Genomic DNA, 20453 nt, shown 5'->3' with positions numbered 1-20453 from the left:
CATATATATCTTTTCTATGTCCCTTTATTTATGATGAGGTCTCGTCCTGAAATGACCTCCCTCTCCAATACACTCTAGCCTCTAATCCAAAAAAGTTGTGTTTGTTCTTACAAGTCAAAGGTTAATATCCATTGCAATGCTTTACAGTATTTCTTTGGCAGGAAAAATCACTGCCCCTCTACTGTTCTAAAATATTTACTAGTACCTTTATTCAACCACATTTGAAAAGTTATCATATTTACTTGCTTATATAGTGTTGATATCTTTAATGAAATTAGTAGAGCTAACCATAATAATAATGAGAGTTACTCTGTGTATCTTGTGTATGTGAACTGAGAACCTGTGTACAGCTATTTGATATCTCAGTCTTCTAATAGCACTGCTGATGCTCTAAACCATGTCCTGAAAACATGCAGAACTGGGTCAGAGGTTAACGTAACTTTGGAAAATGGGCAATTTTGTTTGAATATATTTCCTCATTTAAAGGGGACAGGCTCTTCTGGGCTTCTGATGGTACATGCCAAAGAAAACAAATCTACTACCTGGATTGGGCCCTCAGGGTGTCTTGTGAGCTCTGCACCAAATCTTCTGATACCTGTACAGTTGCTTCAATTTTTATTTTTAACATGTTAGTTCTCTTAAACATGTTACAGATGTCCCATTAGACATTTGATAAAATGTGTTTAGAGAGATGAGCTCAAGAAAACAAAGGGTGCGGTACCAATAAATATGTGTTAAGCTGTGTTAAGATGTGTTAAGAATGACTGCTTTTACTTTGTTTTAACTGAAAGTGTTAAAATATTTAACTGTCAGAAACTGTGCTAACTAAAATAGACCAATATTGGAAAAAAATCATCCTTTTAAGTTGGAATTATTTAAACTGAAACAAGAAATGTGACCTGTTCCACTGATGTATCTAGTTTAGGTAACTAGTGTTTTCAGCAAGCAGAGCAATTCATTCAAAACGAGTTAGGAAGACAGGAGAAGCTCTAAAGACGGATAAAATTTTTTCACTCTGATGTTTTAAAATACCCATAAGTCTGAATTTACCCATAAGAAGAATTAGTACATAGGAATGGTAAGTGGAAACAAGAAACTACCAGTATTCAGCATTCTTCCAATTGTTAGGACCCCACCCCCTTTATTTTATTAAAATATAACAAGTTTCAGTTGGTGGTTTGTAAAAATGAAACTCCCACTTCTCTCTTACCCGGATAGTGTTCTTTTTTTTAATTGAACACCACATAAAATATTGAGATAAGCTTAAAAGCCTATTATGCATTAAAATTGACAAAGACTTAGAAATATCCTTATCAGGTAACTAAAGAATAGATCAAAAATATTGTAAATATAAAAGGCACCAAATTAAGTATTCCAAATATTAGTACTTTTCTTTTTTTAATTTTTTCAATATTTATTTATTTATTTTAAAAATGTTTTTAGTGTTTATTTATTATTGAGAGACAGAAAGACACAGAGCATGAGCAGGGGAGGGTTAGAGAGAAGGGGGAGACACAGAATCCGAAGTAGGCTCCAGGCTCTGAGCTGTCAGCACCGATCCTGATGCAGGGCTCAAACTCACAAACTGCGAGATCATGACATGAGCCGAAGTTGGTCGCCCAACCGACTGAGCCACCCAGGCACCCAAATGTTTATTTATTTTTGAGAGACAGAGAAAGGCAGACCATGAGGAGGGAAGGGGCAGAGAGAGAGGGAGACACAGAATTCAAAGCAGGCTCCAGGCTCTGAGCTGTCAGCACAGAGCCTGACGCGGGGCTTGAACGAACGAACCATGAGATCATGACCTGGGCTGAAGTCAGACGCCCAACCGACTGAGCCACCCAGGCGCCCCAATAGTTTTCTTAAGATACATATAGAAAATCATGCTTGGGGAATTTGAAAAATTAAAGTGAAGGGCAAGGCATACATATATACATGTTAAAAAATTAAGGATGATTATCAGTGATCTTGATCATTGGGACTAAAAAGCATGAAAAGCACATTCACACGATACTTTGATAAGATGATGAAAACAAAGATTAAGGACAATAATAACCATAAAAATACAATATTCTTGGAAAGGAAATTATTTTTCCTGTTCCAAATAGAACTGTCTTAAAACTTAGTTTCATTCATTTGTATAATTAATTCCTTCTGTCTCACTGGCAGCAATACTTTGTTCCTAGCTCTATTACTATTGCTACTTTACTATTTTTTTATTCCTCTCCATGTCTATCTTCTCCATTGGACTGCAAACTCCAAACAGATTAGACCGTGTAATTTATCTTTATTTCCCTAATATCTACTGCAGTCTCTCAGGATTTGGCATATAGTGGCTGCTTGATAATTATTTGTTGAATGAAATAATACTTGTTGAAATTATGTGACAACAAATTCATAGAATGACTGCTTTTACTTTTAAACTTTAAATACATGTTTCTATTTTTTGAAATAATGACAATTAAGAGCCATATATTTATGCAAAAGATTATACCATTACTCAAAAAATTATGGGACTCTAATATTGAACTTCTTTCCTGAACAAGTTATGGATCACAGTAGAAAAATCATTCTCAATTATTTATGAGATCACTATGCTTTTGACGCAAGACCAATTTCTTCAGTCTGATCATTTGCACAATTCATTAAATATAATAACAACTACTAGTTATAACCTTTTGTCAGATGCTATATATAAGTTGTTCAAATCTTAAAGAACATTCACATAATTGAGTTATCTATAATCATGTTTTAAAAAAGAGGGGGGAGAAAGCTTCAGTTTACATAGCTTCAGATCTGGGATTTAAACCCAACTTTGAATATAAAACACTACAAATTCAACAAACGGTAGCTACACTTGTGAGCATGGCATAATGTATAAACTTGTTGAATCACTATGTTGAACACCTGAAAGTAATCTAACATTATGTGTCTACTATACTTCAAATAAATAAATAAATAAGTTGGCCCAAAATGAAACTGAAGTAAATAAAACAAAACAACAACAAAACTACAAACCTAAAATTTAGTGCACAATACCAAAGCTTCAAATGATTTTGATGCTTCAAATGATTTTGATTATCCAAAACACATTGTCCCCTGCCCCCCCCCCCCCCGTCTCCCTCCGCCCCTCACACACACGCGCGCGCGCGCGCACACACACACACACACACAATGCTTGTCACTAATGAGAAAATACACAAAACTATAGGCTACAAAACTCTATAAGTTACCCTAGCCCTAACTCTAGCCTTATTTTATTTATTTTATTTTATTTTTTTAATGTTTATTAATATTTAGGGGCACCTGGATGGCTCAGTGGGTTGAGCGTCATGCTCTGTCTCTCTCTTTGTCAAAAATAAATAATAATAAACATTAAAAAAATTTTTTTTTTAATGTTTATTTATTTATTTTTGAGAGAGACAGAGACAGGATGTGAGTGGGTTAGGGGCAGAGAGAGAGGGAGACACAGAATCCGAAGCAGGCTCCAGGCTCCGAGCTGCCAGCACAGAGCCCGACGCGGGGCTCGAACTCATGAGCTGTGAGATCATGACCTGAGCTGAAGTCGGACGCTCAACCCACTGAGTCACACAGGCGCCCCTCTAGCCTTATTTTATGCTCAAAATCACTCAGGTACTATTACAACTGAACCCAACTCTTCAGATTGCCAGGATATCATCTTTCTCACCTATCTCCAGATTTTTAACCACTTTTTTAAAATATAATTTATTGTCAAATTGGTTTCCATACAACACCCAGTGCTCATCCCAACAAGTGCCCTCCTCAATGTCCATCACCCACTTTAACCTTCTTTTTAAAGTAAAATGGTTTTGTTCCCAACTTTAAAACAGTATTTGCATTCACTGCATGGGGAAATGCACACACACACACACACACACACACACACACACACTATCACTACCAAAAACAGAAGTTAAGCTAACTCAAACGTAAAACACTTTTAAGTTTCCCTCTAAAAGATAGTCACTGTTAACATTTGGTACCATACTGACTGCCAATATTCTAAGAAAAAAATATTTCCAGTAATGGCATAAGTCAAACAACATACTGAAAAGACTACATTCTGTAGTTCCCAGAATTTTGGTGGATGCCAGTAAAGTAGATATGGGAAGTGGGAGGTCTGATCTCTTAGAAAAATGTCAGGGTCCTTTCCCCAAAACTATACTAAATGATGTTGATGTAAAACAACTTCTCTTCCTTTTGATGATACTTGTATTTACTAGTTCTTCTTTATTTATTTTCTGTGTACCATGACTTCCCAAGGCCTTGACCTTATCATATTTACCAAAACCTGTATGAATCATTAAAAATTAGTTTTGTTTTTCTTTGCCTAAGAAGTGATACTCTTCTCTTAATTTTGAGTCTAACATTTGCTTGACTACATCAGGAAGAAAGGCAACACTCCTGGACCAAAGGAAACAAAAGCCAGATTACAGGATGCAATATTAAGTGGACAATATTATTTCCACAAATTGACTGATGAGAAGCAAATTTATTCATAAAACATGGCAACCAGAAGGTAAAAAAAATTGAAACAACAGTGCAAGTTGACAGAACCTATTTGAAAGGTGTCTATTGAATCATAAGAAAATAAAGTCATAGAGTTTCAGAGCCAGAAAGAAATTTATGAGACCATCTAGTTCAACTGACTCATTTGGTATATTGGAAACCTAAAACCCAAAGTGATTTACATTACTTGTTCAAAGTCACACAGCTATATTTAATGCCGATGCCAGCAGGAGGATCCAGGTTTCTGAACTCTCGAATGACTATTATTTCAATTATACTTCAATGGAGAAAATGTACTGCTTAGCAACAATGACCATTTAACTGCAAATATTTACATCTTCTGTGTACCTAGGTCACAGATGTAATTTTCACATCATGAATATACTACAAATACATTAATCCTAAACCATCAGAAGAAAGATTTACATTTACTGAATAAATAATTTGTACTTGAATTTGTATCAGTCAAGTTCACACATTATCTCATTCTACTTCTATACCCACAAAAAATAGAAGGATGATTTTATTTACATTAAATGTGAAGAAACCATGGCTTACAGAAGTAAATAGATCATTTGAGACTGAATATATATATATATTAAATGGAAAGGCTAAGACTTGAAATCAGATCTATCTGATTTAAAGATTTATCTCATTGATGAAGGTGTTAACTCTCTTGAGAGAAAAGGTCTTCAGTTTCCCCCTCATTTATCTGGCCTTAGGATATTTTGGGATACTTTTTGCACACACTAAATAGATATTAAAATAAAGGAATTTCTAGGGTTCCTGGGTGGCTCGGTCAGTTAATCATCTGACTATATCTTGGCTCAGGTCATGATCTTGCAGTTGACCAGTATGAGCCCTGCATTGGCTCTGCACTGACAGTGTGGAGCCTGCTTGGGATTCTCTGTCCCCCTCTCTCTCTCTGCCTCTCCCCCAATCGCTCGCTCTCTCTCTCTCTCTCTCTCTCTCTCAAAATAATTTAAAGGGCCACCTGGGTGGCTCAGTAGGTGAAGCATCTGACTTCCACTCAGGTCATGATCTCATTGTTTGTGGGTTCGAGCCCCACATCAGTCTCCATGCTGACAGCTCAGAGACTGGAGTCTGCTTCGGATTCTGTCTCCCTCTCTCTCTGCCCCTCCCCTGCTCACACTCTGTCTCTCTGTCTCTCTCTCCCTCTCTATCTCAAAAATAAACATTAAAAAAATTTAGAAAAGGGAATGCCCCACAAAATGGTCCATAGATCATAACTGGAGAAACTGCTCAACACTATAAATTCAGATTGGTGTTTCTTTTGTATTTCTGTGATTTTTTAAATTGTTCTTCCCACCTTATTGAGATATAGTTGGCATATAATATTGTGTAGGTTGAAGGTATACAACATGATGATTATATAAATACAAATATATGTGTGTGTGTGTATATATATATATATATATATATATATATATATATATATATATTAATAACTGCCAAAACAAAGATTATTAAAATATCCATCATCTCACATAGTTACCATTTCATGTGTGTGAGGTTTTATTTGTTGTTGGATTTGTTTTGTTAGCCTACTTTGAAGAATGGCTGGTGCCTTGTGGAAATATCAGACATTAAAACGGCATTCCTCATTCTTTTTTTTTCATGATAAGTTATCAAAATTTGAAATTTACCCTAATAAAAACAATCTGTCACTGGTTTTCATGTCTCAGAGTAAACATACAACTGAAGACCTCTTGATCTAGTACAGCACAAACTGTTATTTCTAATTAAAAAATATAAGTGTTTCCAATCTTAATTTAAAAATAAAATATTAAGCTTTGAGTAGGAGAGAAAAAAGCTCTATTGTTGCTTCCTTCCCTTACTGTGTGTACTCAGGAAAGTCACTCAAACTCTTTTTTTCCCTATGGAAAAACAGTTTGTCAACCTAAGCCTAAGTAACTCAGAGGAACCAATAGGAATCAGTTTAGTTTCTTCAAGATTCATTTTTTGTCATCCAAAAAAATGTCACATTTTAAAACATAGCACATTCATATTTATTATCATTTTCCTTTCCATTTAGTATACAGTCCATATCATTCCTTTATTTTTTTAATTTGCCTTCCACTCTAGCTCCACTGTCACTATCTTACTTTGCCCTCATTATCTCTACCTTTTAGACTTAGTCGTATCATTTTTATCCCTCTCTAATTTATCTATTACCTAGAAATCTTCCTGTAATTTAAACTGGCCACGTCATTCCTCTACTGAGTGGCTTTACAGACTACCTGCAAAATGAAGTCCAAGCTCCTTAGCAAGGCACCAGGGACCCTGTGTTACCTGTCTCTCAGCCTCCTTCTCCAGCCTCACCTGCTTCCATTGACCCATACAAACTTCTATTCTAGCATGCTGAAACGCCCCCACAGGCCTGGAAATGCCACTTTCTTCCACACTCAGGTCCCTCTGTGCATAATGGATCCAGTTGGGACTTGGTCTCACTCTCCTTTCTCTCCTTTCTATATTAACCTTCTCAGTCAACTCAAGTGCTACTTCCCTCAGGAAATCATCCTTGACCATCAGCTTATGTCTCCTCTCTGCCTCACCACAAGTGCTTACTTCTCTGTATAACTCTCATAAAGCAATGCACACATTTTTGATCATTACTTTATTTCCTACACTGGACTGTAATCACCTCAAACTTAGAGACTTACTCCCCATTTTTGTATCTCCACTTCCTGTTAAGTAGGCAGATAAAAAAATGAAGGTGTTAATGAATAAATTATAAGAAAGATCAAAGCTATGCTATGCATCACTTGAAACAATAGGTGCTGAAAGTTTGTATTTGATTTTGGAGTAGATATTTTGGGCCTATGTCTATTACAGATGAGTTTGCTAGTTGAAAAATAACAAATACTTTAAACCCAAAACTGAAACCATATTTTGAAAATCTATAGAAGGACTGATCAACTGTCCATTTGCTAATGCTCAACTCATATCAGGAAATGATAATCTCCACAACATTTTATATTAATATGAATTATATCAACTTTCTCTGTCCTATGAGTTGGATTTAATCACATTTTGCCTCCTCTAGTAACTTCCTTATTCAGTTCTCTTCCTGTTTTTATCTTTGATTTATTTATTATCATGGTCCTTTAATCTGTAAATATGCTATGCTTATATACCTCAAAGTATATCCCACTTCTGCTTACAACAACAATAAAACCCACACAAGAAAAAACAAACCAACAAACTCTAAGGAACTTTCTTGAACTACAGGATGCTATGTAAATCCTTAATAGGGTATAATGATCCTTCATCTTATAAGCCCAACATACCTGGACAATTTCCTCTTCCACATTGTTTCTCATTTTGAACCTAATAGTTCAATGGTCCCAAAAACCTCTACCTAACCGAAGATCATGGAAAGTATTTGTCTTTATGCTTACTGGTCTCTTTGCCTTAGATTCCTGTTTTCCACTTGTTGAACGACAAATCATCTAGATGTACCATGATTGACTTATGCTTTTTTTCATGCATACATGTTATACAATTCCTTGATACTTAAGCAATTGTTTATGTTTGGATAGATTCCTACAACTGCAAATAGTAAATAAAGGAATACACTATTTGTAAGTTCTGGTAGACATTATCAAGCTGATTTTTTCAAGTAATTGTATCAATTTATGTACTTGAAAGCATTTCACAGGAGTTCCAGTATCAACACAACTTCGCAATGAATATGAAGAGTTTTAAAAGTCCTTGCCAGACTGATAGATGAAAAATTGTATCTGTTTATAATAATGTGTTTTTAGAAAATGGACTATGCATTGTAGGTCAAATTTCTAAAACTTAAAATAGTTAATCATTGTCATTTCCATTAAAAAAATGATCTCTTCTAGATAAAGTCTTTTTATCCAAGGAATGATGTCGTTAGGAAAAAAAAAAAGTCAGACTTTCACCTCAGATCACAATCCACAATGAAGTCCATATTTGGTTTTATGTTAAATTTTAAAATTCATAAATAATTATATAAAATGGAAATTCTGCTCTCTACCCAGAACATGAATTGTATGATTAAATCAATAGAAATCATAAAGATAATTAGTTTTGTAAAAACTATAAAATTTCAAGATCCAAAATATGAATAAAATATTAAGTAAAAATATGGTAGGAAATATATGGAGTAAATATTGCATATGCAATGGAACTATCCCTAAAATATAAAATATAAAGTGGTTATTTTAATCAAAAAGAATGTTTTAAAGTTTATTTATTTTTGAGAGAGAGAGACAGAGACAGAGCATGAGTGGGGAGGGGCAGAGAGAGAGGGAGACAGAATCTGAAGTAGGCTCCAGGCTCTGAGCTGGAGTAAATTATGTGCTGTCAGCATAGAGTCCAATGTGAGGCTTCAACACACGAACCACCAAATCATGACCCAAGCCAAAGTCGGACTCTCAACTGACTAAGTCACCCAGGCACTCCTGATAAAAAAAAAAGTTTTTAAGTCTTTCCAATGCCTTGGACCTGACTCATTACCAGAAACTTAGCTGTTTGCAGTTAACACATTTGAGTTAAGGACAAACATATTCTCTGTGAAGGTGGAGGGGAAAGAATTAAGGCCATTTTCATGAACATTGAGAAAAGCAGAAATATTTTTCTCTCCCAGAAAAGAGTCTATTTTGCTGTAAGAGTTACATGCATAGAAGGGCAAGAGGATGATTTAAAGTTTGCCATAAATTACCCACTAGTGGAGAATCAAGAACTGACTAGGTTATGAAAATGCATTGTATCAGTCAAGGGGAATAAATTCCTCCATCTTCTTCTTTTTTAAAGACATATTATCCCTTCCTTTAGGAAACTAGATCATCATAAAGTAAAACATTTTTATCTGATTGCCTCAGTTTCCTGAAGAAATATGTATCTTCACTACAATTATTTCTAATATTATGTACTCAGATTTTACAGATGCTCCTACCTAAGAAGTGTTCCTGTCTGTGTCTTTGCCTTTCATATTTATGTTATTCAGTGTCAACTATATACATATTTGATGAATTTGGAGAAAGTTTATCTTCTTGTATATATCAGACAATGAGAATTTGCATTTCTAGTCAATGTCCATGTCTATTGGGAAATGCACTGACAAATTTAATTTTCAACTACAACACTTAAACATGATGTGTTTTAGTATCATTCATCATTAATTATTTTTATAGTTTATGCATTTCTTTACTATATTTCCCAGCTGACACTATAAAAACACTTTGAAATGATAGGCATATATTATTATTATCACTGAACAGTGGAAAAATTAGACATTTGTTTAATATTATGCTTCTATTAGCAGGAACCCAGCTTTTTGACATCTAGGATATTTCACTATACTATCCTTCATATTTCTGTATTTTCTTCTTAATTGTAAGTGTTTCAATGACTTTTACTTATATATGACTCCTCTTAACATACTAATTTTGAAATCCAGTGTTGTATGAGCTCTAAGACAACAATACATGAACACAAACTGTATTTTTCTTAAGTCCTACATTAATTCTTTCATTCAATAAATATATAGCATATACTTCAGTATATCAATTTTGGTGCTAGATCCTGAAGATACAGGCTAAATAAATTAGACATATTGGGAGTTCCAGCTTACCTAGAGCTTAGTGTCTACATATACTGAGATGTCCAATACATCTCAAACCTTAAAGCACATAAGAACCACCTGAGCACTGTGACCAAATGCACATTCTGACTCAACAGGTCTGCTGCAAATTCTGAAATTCTGTATTTCTAACACGCTTCCAGGTAATGACATCATTGGTAGTTCAGAAGTACAATTTGAACAGCAAGGATTTACTTATATAAATATGTATGTATAAATATATGTAGGTAGGTAGGTAGATAGGTAGATAGATAGGTAGATAGATAGATAGATAGATAGATAATTTTAACTGACCTCTCATTGCTGATTTTATATTTTAAGGAAAAAAATGAACCAAGAGGAAATTAGGAGAGAGTTGGTTGAGCATGTCAGGAACCAAGGATGATGATTAACAAAGGAGAAACTGAGCAAATACAAGGTAGTTGTCTAGACTGGAGGGAAGATGGGGGCAGTATAAAATGGAGAAAAAAGAGGTACAAGGAAAGGAATAAATAAACAAAATTAAATTTGAAATTCCAACGAGCCCGAACAGAACAAAAGGTGTTTTACAGCCCTCAGTTAACCATTTCTTAATCACTTCACTCTTACTTGCTATTCCTAGCATCTCTGTTTAAGCACAGTGAAGAGCAGCATATGATGGTCAAAAATATCAGTTGCTGTTTGCAACTGTTAATTTACTCCTCTCTCAGAGTCTTCCACATGATGTCAAAGTGGTACAGAGCAGACCATATTTATTTTATCAGACTGGACACAGTCTCCCTTCTATAAAAACCCAGTAGGGACAGGTTGCCTGACATTTCCTTCAATCCCCAGATATTGAAGGAAAAGGAAAGAATACACCAGCGCTTTCCCACACCTAGGTGAGGTGAGAAGAATAGGGTAGATGGACTGAGGATTTGTTCTCCACCATCTCTCAGTATCAATATTAAGAATTATCTGAAATTTCTGTTGTCATCAGAAAACTACTAAGTTCATGAAATTCTTGAGTAAAGACAAATATTAGAATGTACTGTTTTGTAAGTTCACAGGGGTGTAAATTATGTGAAAAACTTAAAAAAATAACTGAAGGAAAATTTAAAAGCACTTTAAATATTGCAAAATCCAAAGCAATTTTCACCACTAAATAGTTATATACTTTAAAATATACAATGTTATAATAATTTTACAACTACATGAAGTTAAAAAAAAAAGACTTAAAAGATACTTTTAAACAGATTGTGTAAAAGTAGCTTTATAAACCTGTTTTCCTTTGCCTATGATGATATAAAATGATACATACTGTCTTCTAATTCTTGAAATTCTTGAAATTTTACAGCATACTTTTAGATATGTATGTGTGGAATGAACGGGGCAGAGATTTTGTAGAGGCAATTCTATCACTCTGTGGGCTCTGTGAGTAGGTAAATTGTAATACCTTAAGTAAAGATAAATACTTTATACAATGATCTCAGCTTCTAAATTAAAAAAACAAAAGCATAGAAAGCATATACCTTCTTTCAATATCATCTACAATGAACTCGGCTTGTACTCCTGAATTCTATACTGGGCAATGGTTTTCCTGTGCAGTGTTGATTCTCTCTCCAATATTTAGCATATGTCAGGCCACCCAAAGAAAAAATATAAAAAATTAATATCAATAGGATAATTTATTTAATGCTTACCAGTTTTTTAAACTTAATGATGAAGGTTCTAGTGATATCATTATTCTTCTTCATGTGATATTAAAGAGCTATCAAAATTAAATTTGGCTCAGAGAAAGTACTATTAGGATTGTTCCATAGATTGTACATAAAGTCTAAAAGTGGGTCCAACTACCTTACAGTATAACTATAGTAGAAGTCACCATGCCCTTTAGACTGAGTTGAATATTGTTCCATATCTTGTGAAAGTGATTGAGTCTATTGAAGGCTTGGTTATTTCTATAAGTTGTGTAGCTGTTTGGTATGTTCTGTTTAGTGTATGTTGGGCTGTGAGACAGTTTGTGGCACTATACTAATGCCTTGTAATGCTCTATGATATCTTCTTATAATGTATTGTATGTGCTATCTAAAGGTTAGTCACCTATCTAGAATTCTTATGGAATATTTCAATATATCAAAGACTTCACATAAAATTCTGAGTTTGAACAGTCTCATTCAGTATAGGAAGCATACCTTATTCTCTTTCAAATATGTTGTATTGTTCTGCACAACTTGAACTAATGGAGCTGACCACAGACAAATATTTTAAATTTACCATGTGTGTTTAGAGATGTCTCATTTCAGGGATTATTTCTGACCCCACACAGAAGGAATGCAAGAAGGAATGTATAGGTAATCATTTCTATAACTGTGCTCCACTCAAGACTGGCCTGAGTGGCATGGTTGGCCACAACAGGTTTGTTGTATGAATAAACTAATGTAGTAAGTTACTGATACTTTTGAGAAAATAATTACAGTTTACTTTTTAACACATTTTCATTTTACATGACAATTAGCATCGTACCAAACACATATGTTCGATGAGTAGAATTATAGTTAATGTGGCACCTGGATGGAGAAGAATTTTAGAGAATTATTTGTAGAAACCTCTAAATTTACTGGTTCTATAAATACTGGTACAAAGGAGTGTTTCACAATTTTAAAATCACATATATTTTTCCTTCTTTTGTCTACAGACATCTTTTAAAATGATGTTAGCAGTGTAACAGTAGCCCACTGAATATTTGGAATGTCTTTTTATTAATTAATAAAACAAAGCTATCATTAAGCCTAAAATTATACTTCTCTTCACTTAAAAATGCCATAGATATAGATTTTATTTGAAGAGAAGAAGAGTTATCCCAGACAGGAAAAGAAAATATTGGAGATAAAATCATACATCCCATAGAATTGTTTTGTATAGATCCTGGTCTGTGCCAACTCTATGGATGCAGAGGCACATAAGAGAAAGTCATAGTTTCTTATGGTTTCAAGATAACAAATCCAGAGTATTCAAAATGCTTAGATCTGAAGAAGTAGATGTAATGAATAATATTAAAATATTTCCTTTCCTGCCATTTGTGACAACGTGGATTGAAATTGAAGGTATTATACTAAGTGAAATAAGAGAAACACAAATACTGTATGATATCATTTATATGTGGAATCTGTTATTTAAGTGCATTTTCCTGTTACTTAAGTACATGTAAATATGAGACATAGATTTTATACATAAATTCCATATCTAGTCAGGCATTAGGGAATCCAAACTAGGCTTTAATTGATTTTCCTTTTTTTTTTTTTTTTTTTTTTACTTGAAGCATCACAAAGACCAGGGCTTTTACTTTGTGTAATATCCCACTGAAACCATCATTTAATTTAATTAGTTAAGTGATGATACAAACTTCCACTAAGGGAGTATTTTGGTTTTTTTGTTTGTTTGTTTTGTTTTTGTTTAAGGGAATATTTCTTTTAAGACAAGAAAGGCATGATAATGTGTGTGTCTTTGTATTTATGTACAACTACCACTATACGGGCAAACATACAAATGGTCACTTTTCACAGGCTAATTTTAAAATATTTATGTGAGGTATTAAAAATAACATTTTCTGGGGTACCTGGGTGGCTCAGGTCGGTTGAGCGGCTGACTTTGGCTCAGGTCATGATCTCATGGGTGCTGGGTTCGAGCTCCACATCGGGCTCTGTGCTGACCGCTCAGAGCCTGGAGCCTGCTTTGGATGCTGTGTCTCTCTCTCTCTGTGCCCCTCCCCAACTTGCGCTCTACCTCTGTCTCTCAAAAATGAATACACGTTAAAAAATAATAATAATAAAATAAAATAATAAAAAATAATATTCTCCAAAATTATACTTCACAGGTCAATGATGCCACGTGTATGCACCATATACCCTCCTCCCCCCAATAGGACAACAGCTTAGAACAAGAGATTCCTGTTGCCATATAATAATACACTTATACATCATTAAACAAAAAAAAGCATTTTATTTCTTTAAAGTCTTTCTGAAAAAAACTAAAAGTGAAGCTTAAAATTTAATTAATGTCAACTGAAGATTTTATCTAAAAATAATATTTGGTTTATAAAGCTTGAGGTTAAGTTGAACATAATACTTCTATGTATGTGATCTTTGAGGAGTCACTGAACTAATCAGTGCCCTCTGCAAGCAGACCAGGCATAATTTATCTCTCTCTTAACAAACTTACTAACAGGAAAAGTGGGAAACAAATAAACAACCTGGGAACACAGGCTATGCATGCAATCAAATGACCAACACCATCTGTAGATATGCAGATATATGTGCAGTAGGTATCTAGGAAGGGGAGATATTTGAAAGACTCTAAAGATTGTTACCAAAATTTGTAACAACTTCAACCAGCTTGATATGGATAGAAAACTAATTCAAGGAATGAGTCTCCCATTGAGTTTTAAAGCAAAAGTCCTTTGTGGTATTCTAGAGCAAAAGAAACATATGTACAGTAAAAAAAAAAAAGACATACATACTCAGAGAAGGAAAAGGTATTTGGCACATAGATGTTGTGGCAGAACTCCATGAGAAAGGCAAGAGCTTTAGGAAAGATTGAAGTTTGGTTTAGTGATATGTCATTGAAAACTATTGCGTCCATGAGACTCAAAGGAATGAATTCTCCAAACAGCTATTATTACACAACCAAGATTGTTTTCTTGCAGAGATTATTTCTTTCCAACCATAAGTGGACTTTGGCTAAAGTTTTTCTTATAAAACCAGAAACCTAATCCAGGGCTGCATTGCCCTAGTACATACTATTATCTAGAATATTCCAGCTTCTATTTTTGGAAACTAGTAAAAACTTTGGGGTAGGAGAAGAAAATAAAAATAATTATAGTGATAATTTTCATGCCTTCATTAAGATCATTATCCTATTTTTTTTACACTTCTTGGTAACTCCATAACACAGTTATAAGCTTATAGAATTGGTCATTATTTTGCTCTTGTAAAATAAGTTTTAAAAATAAAATAGCGGGGCACCTGGGCAGCTCAGTTGGTTAAGCATCTGACTCTTGAATTCAACTCAGGTCATGATCTCAGGGTCCTGAGATTGAGCCCCACATCAGGCTCCATGCTGAGAGTGGAGCCTGCTTAAGATATTCTCTCTCTCTCTCTCTCTCTCTCTCGCTCTTTCTCTCCCTGTGCCTCTCTCTCTCTCTCTCTCAAAAATAAATATATAAATAAATAAATATTAAAATAATCATAGCTCAGAAAAGTATAATTAACCTCATGAAGTTCTGTTCCTAAAATCACTCCCCCATTTGCAAATGCTCAAAACCAATAAGTGACTTGCAACAAGGAGATAATAAAGTTCCGGAGATACAATGCACAGCACCATGATTATAGTGAACAATACTGTACTATAGACTTCAAAGTTGCTAGAATACTCAATCATTTTCACTATAAGAAAGAAGTGGCAATTATATGAACTGGCAGAGGTGTTAAGACAACAGTCTTAATTTCAATCAAAGGTGAGGCTGAACCTAGTAAGTTATATAGATCCCAGTGCTAAAGCTTAGAGGGATGTAAGAACAAGGATTTCAGTCACAGGTGATCCTGTATTCCTCCAGTATTAACCAAACTTGAAAATTCTTCTCTTTACATTGCAGCAATTTCCACTTATGCTATAAATCTTTATTTCTTTATTATTCCTGTCCTCTGATTTTCAGTCTCTTTAGAAATTCTAGAAGCCTTAGTTTCTTCTTCACAACCATACTTCACACAGACTTCAGTGGTTGTAGCTCATTACCTCCACTTCCAATTTAAATTTCCCTTTTTCTTTCCCAATTTAAATTTCCAAATTTTCTTTCCCTTATTAAATTTTTTTTTACCTCCTCTTTGGATACATTTTTGTTTGTATATCTACATGTTGACAGAGTTTTTTCTCCCCCTCAATCCAATCAATCTTTGACCATGCATCCAATTGAGAAAAAGTAAGATAATAAAGTAAAATGTTTGTAGTTCTATTCATTGTTATGAAATGTATTCACCTGATAGTGTGCTATTATGATTTTTCATGGCCATTATTACTTTATGAAAACATTGCTGCCAATTTATGATTAATATTTATATAATTATATTTATTTTTAAGGCTATATTTCAAAGAAATATCTATACTTTTATCTTTCAAAATCTATACTTTTACAGGCTGAATTCCAGCATAACTTTAGGTTTTCAACATAGAAAATTGGCATGCTTTCCTATGTTGACATTGAGCTATTTCATATTTAAACATACATACTTCATTCATTCAGAAAATTTTTTCTGAACAACTAAAACAAGCCAACAAATATGTTCAGATGCATGAATTGGAAATTAAAAACCAGTACCTATGATGTCATCACAATCCCATTTCTATGGCTGTTTGTTTCACCTAAGGTTAACCAAACACATGACTCATCAAACATCTGCTCACCATCAATGAAAAACAGGGATATTTAATTATGTGAGAAAACTCAAAAACTAAAGCATACTAACATACACAAATATATAGAGTACTGTAATGAAGGCAATTTGGTGAAAGATATCAAATGTAACCTTGCTTATGTACTTTTTGAAAATTTGCTTTATAAACTTGTTATGTTCTTAGAATCTGCTAAATAATTGTCATTATAAGTGTCAAATTGCTTACATCTATTACATCATTACATAGATGTTCATAATCTTTATGAATAAATAAATATAATTTCTTATATATAAAAAGGATTATAAAATTAACGACTAATTAACCAATAATTAACTATTATTTATATTAGTGAATTAATTAATTAACATTAAATTAATTGATATCAAGGAAAATGATTAACAAAAGTCAGTTTCTGTGTATTAAATCTAATAAAATTGTCAACTGGCAAAAAAAAAAGCTGGTGTGACACTGCTACAATAAGATCACCTTTTCTTTCAATGACACAATAATTTTAACTTCATTTTCCAGGGTAAATGTAAATTTGGAAACTATGCAGAAAAACAAAGCATACATAAATATTTGTTTGATTTTTCAATAATCCTTAATATTGATACTAGACTTACACTCTTCTGTCAGTTTTCTATTCCTTAGTAAAACATCTTTGAAGAAATTACAATCTTTAGGAACAAAAGAAAGCTCACCTTATTACAAAGTTGTGACTGTCAATCTCCTTTCCACATTCACTATCAAGCAGAATGCCAGAATTTCCAACAACTGCACAGGTCTTAAATCTGCGATTTTTCATTGGTGACACTTCAGGTAGGAGGCTGTGAAGATCCTGAGAAATATTTAGTGTCCGACGCCTGTCGAGTACATAGTGTATGACATCACCAGGCTTAAAACTGCTCTTGACCACTGAGACATCTCGTTCTGCATCTAGGAAACGAAGAATGTTCTTCCTATATGTGAAATACAAAGTCTTCCATTAGTAACAACATAGCCAAGAACTGGTGATATGCACAAAGTAACAGGTAATAAAATATAAATTGGTAAATTACTAATCTTAAATTGTCAGGTGGTAATTAAAACAACCAAATAAGTGAATTCTATTGAAATTGAATTTGTCCTTAAAAAATCATTTGCACATACATTCTCAATGATTTGTCAAATAAATATAGTATACACATCTATTTATAGAGTGAAAAAAGGTCCCCATCTATCAAAAGATATAGAAAAAATAATTTATTCTGCTGCAGGCACTCTGGAAAACAAAAGGGAGTTTCCTCAGAAAGTTAAAAGTACAACTACCCTATAATCCAGCAATTGCACAACTAGGTTTTACCTAAAGGATACAAAAATACTAATTTGAAGGGACACATGTACCCCAATGTCTATAGCAGCATTATCAACAATAGCCAAATTATGGAAAGAGCCCAAATGTCCCTCAATTGATGAATGGATAACAAAGATGTGGCACTTATATGCAGTGGAATATTACTCAGCCATCAAAAAGAATGAAATCTTGCCATTGGCAACAATGTGGTTGGAGCTACAGTGTATTATGCTAAGCGAAGCAAGTCAGTCAAAGAAAGACAAATACCGTATGATTTCACTCATATGTGGAATTTAAGAAACAAAACAGATGAACATGGGGGGATGGAAACAAGAAAAGAGGGAGGTAAACCATACGAGGCTCTTTTTTAACTATAGAAAACAAACTGAGGGTTGCTGGAATAAAGGTAGGTGGGGGATTGGCTAAATGGGTGATGGGTATTAAGGAGGCCACTTGTTGGGATGAGTACTGGGTGTTACATGTAAGTGATAAATCACTAAATTGTACTCCTGAAACCTATATTACACTATATGTTAACTAGAATTTAAATAAAAATTTGAAAAAGGCCAAAAAGAAAATTTTATTAAATAAAACAAAAATGCTGTGACTTGACTTTGCCTAACTACATATTCTGCTAGCTTTAGTTAATTTTCTATAGTCATATTGTTTTGTTTTGTGTTCTGTAGTTAAGGTAAATAGAAATAACTTAAAATGGTTTGGAATTATACCTTACTTAACTGTATTAAAAGGATTAAACTTCCCAATAAAACTATACATTAACTCAAATCATATATATATTATAATTATTTGTAGAAGGGTTAAAACTACACTGTATGAAAGTTTTCTTTCAAGAATCCAGGAAGAAAGATGGGTACATTAGAGGAAAAAAAATGGATAGATAAAATAACTCACTATGCATGGCAGAGATAGCTAATAGTTCCTTAGTGATCTTCCTTGCTATCTTGCTTTTAGTATTTGAATTTTCTAAGTTTTGCTCAGGCATAAGAATCCTCAGCTAAAACATTTCCAAGTTTACAAACCCAAGCGCAGATGGGTTTGGTCATGCGAGTTAGTTTTCTTACATGGGATATGCGTGGATCATGTGCGTGGCTATACAAGAGAGAAATAAAATCTCAACTTGTTTGATCCACTGTATTTTAAGGTTTCTCTTTTGTATTATGGAAGCTTAGCCTATTCCATACCAAATAAAGAAATTTATAACAGATTCAAAGGTGCTGTATAAACAAATATGTATATCCTAAGTTAGACGATAAAAAAATAAAGGTATAGCTGGCTTTTGATATAATCAAAACTCTTATCGGCAGTAACCTGGGAGTTATATCCTATATATAATAAGCCTGTTGCTCTTGGAAAAATGGTTAAAAAGTGTTTCATGTTGTTTTATGTTGGTTGCTCCTTTTAGGAAGGCACTAAGACAAAGTCAGCCAAGTGGCAAGTTGAGATGGAAATGGCAATGACCTGTATGTAAACTGTGTGAGTTTGGTAATTGGGACCTCCAAAATGTTTCAAATACCCCAATTATCAAAAGACACAACTATAAATCAGAGCCATCCCAGGAGCAAGAGTCATTGCCTTCCCACCAAATTTATAGATTCAAATGACTTGGGAGGGAAATTGAGGGAAAGGATGGTGAAGCTAGAATAATTAGAGGAGAGTCAGAGGCTGAACTGTTCAGAAGAAATCTCTGGGTGTGGTTATTTATACAAGGAATTAACTATAAGGAAATGGCCCAGGAGTCTAGCATGTTTTTGAGGGAATTTTATTTCTAAAGAAATGATAAGCCTGCCTACAGACGTCTGAGATCACTTAATCCTCAAGCTACCAAACATATACCAGCCAGAAGCAATCTGAGAAACTCTCTCCAAGATTGGAAGTTGGATATAATTTACTGAAGTGCTCTTATTATAAGCTTGTATTCTCAGAGTGCTAAAAACAATGCCATTATTATAACATTTAAGATATGACAGACATGTTTTCCTTTAGTGCTGTTACGGTTTAAGCTCTAACACATTTGTAAATTTTATTACTGAGCACAATGTGACCTCCTCCCACTACTCAACCAAAAGGGCAATTCTCCATATCACACTTACAAGCCAGAAGCATGAATAGCAAGGAGGGATGAAAAATAACTAACTCAAATCTTCCTTTTTGTTTTACTTTGGTTTGCTTTAAATAGGTGCCAGTTTAATGTCTTATTAGAAAACCAGTTGACTGAAAACTTTGGCCAGGTTTGATACACAAGGGATATAACCATTAATTCTCTGGAAAAGAAAATATTTTTTGAATTTTTGCTCCAATCAGAATATCAGGTTCATAATTAGAATTTATACAGGAAAAACCTTTATAAATGCCCTATAAATGAAATTTAAAAATTAATAAAAATGCTATCAAGCACCATAACAGTTCATCTTAACTAAGTACAGATTATATGTGAAGACAATTGCTAGTGAAATCAGCAACTATAGGGTATATGAATTACAGAAAATTAAGAAGTCTTTCATTATGTTAAGAACATATAATTCT

At 33.8% G+C, this 20453-nt stretch overlaps 1 protein-coding gene across 1 annotated transcript in view; it reads right to left on the bottom strand.

The window, feature by feature from the left end:
* The window catches only part of ST8SIA4 (ST8 alpha-N-acetyl-neuraminide alpha-2,8-sialyltransferase 4), a 100693-nt gene that overhangs the window by 66108 nt on the left and 14132 nt on the right, over positions 1-20453 (bottom strand). Inside the window, 1 exon segment of the mRNA XM_060635296.3 lies at positions 17278-17535. Coding sequence (XP_060491279.2) covers positions 17278-17535 — 258 coding nt within the window.

This window comes from Panthera onca, chromosome A1, assembly GCF_046562875.1.
Source record: "Panthera onca isolate mPanOnc1 chromosome A1, mPanOnc1 haplotype 2, whole genome shotgun sequence".
In the NCBI taxonomy this organism is placed as follows: Eukaryota; Metazoa; Chordata; class Mammalia; order Carnivora; family Felidae; genus Panthera; species Panthera onca.
Note: the sequence above shows the minus strand (reverse complement) of the source record. Positions and strands in the feature narration are given on the sequence as shown.